Source organism: Centruroides sculpturatus, unplaced genomic scaffold (assembly GCF_000671375.1).
Source record: "Centruroides sculpturatus isolate CEXI.00-Female unplaced genomic scaffold, Cexi_2.0 scaffold1980, whole genome shotgun sequence".
NCBI lineage: Eukaryota > Metazoa > Arthropoda > Arachnida > Scorpiones > Buthidae > Centruroides > Centruroides sculpturatus.
Window position 1 is genome coordinate 31,741 of NW_019386291.1, and position 6,249 is coordinate 37,989.

The 6,249-nt window shown below is 31.6% G+C and overlaps 1 protein-coding gene across 2 annotated transcripts in view; it reads right to left on the bottom strand.

Annotated features, from left to right (window-relative positions):
• Window positions 1-6,030, bottom strand: part of LOC111614436 (TM2 domain-containing protein almondex-like) — a 26,915-nt gene extending 20,885 nt beyond the window's left edge. The window contains exon 1 of one of the 2 annotated variants that reach the window (XM_023355814.1): window positions 5,825-5,979. Coding sequence is in view for 1 of the 2 variants with exons in the window: in XM_023355813.1 (XP_023211581.1) it covers window positions 5,825-5,906 (82 nt within the window). In the remaining variant the exon portion in view is untranslated. Of the gene's footprint in view, window positions 1-5,824 lie in introns of both variants that reach the window. The other variant, XM_023355813.1, reaches the window with a different exon arrangement.
• Between the last annotated feature and the right edge of the window lie 219 nt (window positions 6,031-6,249).

Here is a 6,249-nt window from a genome sequence, read left to right on the forward strand (position 1 = left end):
AAAAAACGAAAGAAATGCGTTAATTTTGAAGAAAAAGCTTCAAACTTTATTTTCCATTGTCTCGCCTTTCTGTGAAATCTGACACCGATGAGTCATTGTGTTTACAGCTGGATGACCTGGAGAACAGCTGGTGTTGGGATTTCCCGGGACATTCTCATAGAAGTCTCGGGAGGAGAAGGGTTTAAAGTAGAGTGAATACTAGCTGGCTGTATATTTTTAAATATTTTTCAAAAATTACGTTTTTTTATTGCGATTTCCGACCCCCCGACTTAATTAAACGTATATATAATAAAATATATTAATTTAAAAAAATTAAAAAACTATTGGAGGTCGTTTTTGACATCAGAAACTAGCTTTAAATAACTTTATCGAAGTAAAATCCGTGCACTACTACTTTAGAACGATGAATGAAATTTGATAAAAAAACTCCCATTAAAAAACAATTAAGAGTTAATCGTGCGTCATTAAAGGTATATTAAAATCGCGATAAAATATTTTCGCGCGGGAAAAAATTTTTGAAAAAATTTGGAGACTTAAAAAACATCCAAAAAAAACAAAAATTTTTTCGGAGGGCCCAAATGCCCGAGTTTTATATAACGCTATGGAACTTTCCCGAGTTATCTCGGGTTTTAAAGATTGCAGCATTACTTCTTGCCGCCTGCGTATGGCTATGATTGGTCATCTATATTCAGCAAACCAAATCAACAACGCAGTTAAGGAGACAAATTCCCTGACTGTTTGACAATTTTCGACAAATTCCCTGACTTTTTGATAATTTTTGACAAATTCCCTGACTTTCCCTGACTTTTTCAAAAAATAATGAAAATCCCTGACTTTCCCTGATTTTCCCTGACTTTCCAGGTGCGTAGGAACCCTGTGTTTTCACACTTTTTTGTTTGCAAATTGGTCAATCACTTTCTCCAGATCAAGTTGACAAGCTATTGTTTTTTCAATTAATATAGTAAGCAGAGCTAAGACGGTGTTGTGACATGCTGCTTCTTAAATAAGTTTTGATTATGTTTAGTTTTGAAAAACTTTGTTCTGCTGTCATTGTTGTCACCGGTAAAGTTAAAAAATGAAGCATATGCTGCAATAATGTCGGAAAAGTTACTTGAGGCTGCGGTGGGGATTAAAAGTAGCTCGGCAACTAAGCTTATAGAAGTAATTTCTTTTACCTGAGTATAAAAACGCATTTCAAATTGAAGCAGTTGAGGTTCAAAACTAGGCAAAATGTCAGAGGGATATGCTAATTGTAACAATTCTGATTCTTCCAGAATATTTTTATCAGATGACACTTTAAGATATGCAGATAAGAACTTAAAAAGTATACCTAATTGTTGAACAGATTCAAATCTAATAGCTAATTGCTTAATAATTAAATCCAAAATTTTTTTTACAAATGTTTTTACAAGTTTTTATTTCACCTTTCTAACTTGGTGCCCTCTTGATTCATGTGCCTGGAGCAGTTTGTTCCAACTGCTTCATGGTAGCTATGGCTCTGTACATTATGATGAAATGGTACCAAAATTTTTTCCAATTCCAATTCTGCTAAAAACTCCTGATTCTGATATGATTCCAGATTCCAATTCTTTTAAATGCTTTCTAAAGTTCATTTTACTTTAAAGTAATTAATGGTTTACATTATGAGCCTGATACATTCATTAATTAATAAACATAAAGCTTAGGAATAGAAAATGATTGGGAAACTCAGAATCAATCTTTCAAAAAATATCTAAAAATTCTCCATATATTATTTACTAACGTATAAGACGATCTTGCATATAGGATGAGGTGTGACTTTAAAGATCAAAATAAAGAATATTAGATTTATTAATACAATTCTAATTTTATTTCATTTAATCACAAATAAAATATCAAATGAACGTAAATGAACACATTGTCCCGCAAAAATTACTGGCATTTCAAACTTTAAGGAAAAATCTTGTAAAATCGACAACATAATTTGTTCACGTAAAGCTGGACAATCGAGAACGCTTTTTTGCCAACTCTTAACAGTCAAATCCACTCTCCATCAATTACACTTATGAGTTTCTCCGATTTTTGATTTCTGAAAAAACATCTGTTTTCACGTGGGAATGGATTGAAACAACGGGCTCGCTCCCGTGTGATTTGGAATTCAATTCAAATTTGCTTTTCTTATTGCAATTCATCTTTACTCCTGACAATACACAAGAACGATTCAAACAACCCAGATAAAATACTTTTGTTTTTAAACACCAGAGGAGGAACACCTAGTAAAAAATGCAAATGTACGGTTCACAAAAATTATTTCAAAAGTGCAAAAAAATCCTTTGCTCGCACGTATAGGATGACCTATGTTTTTGAAGCAGCAAAAAAATGAATAAAAACCTCGTCTTATATGCAAGTAAATACGGTATGTGGAGATGCATGCTTTTATTGCATACTATAAAATAAATCTGTAATCTTATTTCAGATAAAGATAATATTGCAACATTGTTCTCAAAGAAATTATAGCTAATTTCCTTTTACTAAAATTTCTTAATCAACGAAATGTAAGACAGCAAGTGTCGAAAACATTCTATTACTCAACCACAGGATTATACTTGGAAATAATTTACCATACAATAAATTTATCTTTTTTTAAATAAAATTAATAAAGTATATTTGCAGTACTAGTCTATAATTCAACAAAGTATGATCAATAATCTGAAAAAATTTGTTAGCCAAAATTCTCCCCCAATTATTTTTGGATAATCAATGCTCCATTGTAATTGAAAAGTACCATCATAGCAAAACATGTTAAAATGAAGTATGTCTGTAATTATAAATATTTACTCTTGACTATAAATTGGTAGGCATGATAAATGCTGTTTATAAAGTGCAAAATATAAATTGAAACATAATTAAAACAGGCTAGAAATCAGAATTATGATCACCATGAGCATCCACAGAAGGGAAAATGGAACACTTGCCCCTAGGATTAAGTAAAAAAAAATTCTACATATTATAATGTTAAAAATGATTGAGATATGTAACATTACATCTTCAATCATGGGATGTTTTGTCTGTATTTTCATATTGATATAATACTGAGTTCTACAATCTGCTTGTGAAAAATACTCCAAAAAATTTAAATAATTACATAAAAATTTATTGATGTAATTGTCTCCAAGCTTTACCCCCTAGAAAATTTTCTGCAGATATCCAAGATGATTACTGTTAACAATTAGATTAATAATTATATGCTAAAATTTTGATATACAGGTAACCCCCGTATAACACGGCACTTCTATAGCACGGATTCGCTCTAACACGGTTCGAGAATTGGTACCATCCCCCGTATAACACGGTACTTTTATAGCACGGATTCACTCTGACACGGTTCGAGAATTGGGTAAAACCCTCGTACAACAGGAAATGTAATAAATTTTTACATACTTAAGTAATAATAGTTCACGAAAATTATTATTTTCGTGAACTATTAGTACTTAAGTATGTAAATTTTCTCTTCTCGCCTTCTGTCGATACACGTGGTCCTTCTCGAAACTTGTTTCAATGTTGCCAGATCGCGACGCTTCTGCTTCTGATGTTGCCGAATGTTTTTCCCTTATTCCATACTTGCTTTATTCTTCATAAGTGCTTAGCACCATATAAGGAAATTTATAAAGACCTTTTAACTAGAAGCAAGCAATCTAAAATTACATACATTTTGCAAAAGGTAAAGCATGGATCTGAAGATAATGCAGAAAAATGCTCAGAGGATAAGGATAACTTGCCAAAAAGAAAACGCTCTCGGTTAATTAATAGTGTTTTTAGTGATGACGAAGAAAACATTGTTTAATTTATATTAATATGTATCACTTAAAAAAATTTTAATGAAGATATTTATCTTAATTATGAAAATATACTAGCATGTTTTTTAATTTTTGGAACCTAACCCTCCTTTTCGTATTAGTTCTTTGTTTCGTATAACATGGATTCGCATAACACAGCAATTTTTTGGAACGTAACTACCGTGTTATACGGGGGTTACCTGTATTTATTAAATGGTTATATTTTTATTATTTTGACATACAATATAGCAATTATCATATCAATATATGCATTTTTTACATTTCTAAACTGACATTTAAATTAAATATTTAAAAATACTTCATAAAATTTAAATCAGAAAAAATATAATTTTGAATTTGGTAGAATTTTATTTCTGCTACATACAATTGGCACCTAATTAGAAAAGTAAGTTCATCCCTATATAAGCAAAAACCCAAGAGGACTTGAATAGTCAAAAGTGAACCTTCAAAAATTATTTGTAGACTTGCATTTAGTACAATGCAAATCTACTGTACTATGCAGTAATAAATAAAAACAGCATTGACCAGAGCTGCAGACTACATCTATACAAAACAAGCAAAAAAGAATACAAAAACAAGTAAAAGAAAGCATTTCTGATAAGATATTATATCTCAATTTTGGTATATCTAGACTAACTGAAAAGGATGTAATGTAAATTTTGAAGCAAAATTTGGTACTTTCCGGTTAGCTGGGTGCAAATTAATTGATGCAATCTAACTCACGTGTATTGAGTTGATAATTGATTCAGAGAGGATTTCCCAAATGGGTAAGTACACCCCCACATACCCCTACTGCATTACTAGCCCATTTTCCGGCTCAGTAGTTAAAGTGAAATTCACTAGTGTAGCATTAAGATTGAGTGGATTCAGATCTTCAGTAATGTAGTGTAGCCAATTCCTGGTAGATTTACACCCTTGGACATCAACTGACCTGTAATTAGAAGTTTAGTTACCATACATAGTACTTGCTGTCCACGTGACCTGTTATATAATTGTCTTGGGGTCTGGAAGCCCAGACCACCGGGGCAAATACTCACGCCCGTGTGAGGGGAGGCATGAGCATAGTGAGCCAGCAAACCATTTTCAAATGACTGATTCATTTGAAGTTACTCACCCATTTGGGAAATTCTCTCTGAACCAATTATCAACCCAATACATGCAAATTAGATTGCATCAATTGACTGGAACACTGCTAACCTGTAAGTACCCAAAATTTTGCTTTGTATAAGAATTTTTAGTTGCTTTTTATAAAAAAAAATAAAAAAGACATTAAATTTTAAACAACGTTTAAAAATACTATCTATTTCGTGATCATTTTTTGCTCTCTATCATATTCTCTGTCAAATGATAGAACTTTTTTTTTTGTTTTATTTCCCAACGAGGGCTTCTAAACAGTGGCTGGAAACATTAGAACGGTACAGTTATTTGCTGGAAATCACATATAGGTGTCAGTTTCATTTTTGTGTACTGTTCCAGTTTTTACATGTATTGTTATATATCATTTTTGCTTTAAACATACATTAATTTTTGCATATCATTCAATATTCAGAAGTGAGGCTGGAAAGACGAGTGGCTAGGGAATCAGTCTACCACTCCGGGGACCCAGGTATACCAAATAGACCATAACCTCATAAGAATTTTTTGGGAATAATAAGGTAGATGGGTGGGGGAATGTTTCCACCACCCATCTACCTTATTATGAGACTGGACGAACTCACAACAGGCTTGACAAAAACACCCTCTTAGTACCCACATGGAGTACATTTTAGGGCCATATTTCATAAAGGATCATTCCTAAATTATGATTCTTCATGCGCCTTTTTTTTTGCAGATACAGATGGTTCACAACTCTAGCAAAACTTCAAATTTGACATAACTATTACATTGCATCATAAACGTTTGCAATTACAGGTTTATAATGTTTTAAAAAATCCTTATAAAATATAAAAACGAACATAACATAAATATTTAATTTATAATTAAGTTACCTCTACGACAATCACCATTATCTGTTTTGGACAAAAACACGATCCCGAAAATCAAACAATATAATATATTCCATGTTCTCATCCTTAAGCAACCTGAAAACTACATTAAAACCATTTACTCCTGCAAGTTTTCATAAGAAATAGATAAACAAACACGTCTTCCTGCATCACCAACTCCATCACGTGATACAAAAAATGCGCATAATTTAACTAAAGCCACCAAGTGGCCTATTTATCTATTTTTCAAGAATATAATTAATATCTACATTTTCTCTCTAAATAATTAACCACAACATGATTGTAATTAATAATTAAATTATAATAATACAATATGTATGATTAAAAATAATATCATTATCTGAGTTAAGCTAGAGTCGGAGTTCACCTAGTATTTTTATTTATTTCCTATTGTTTAAGTTTTAACA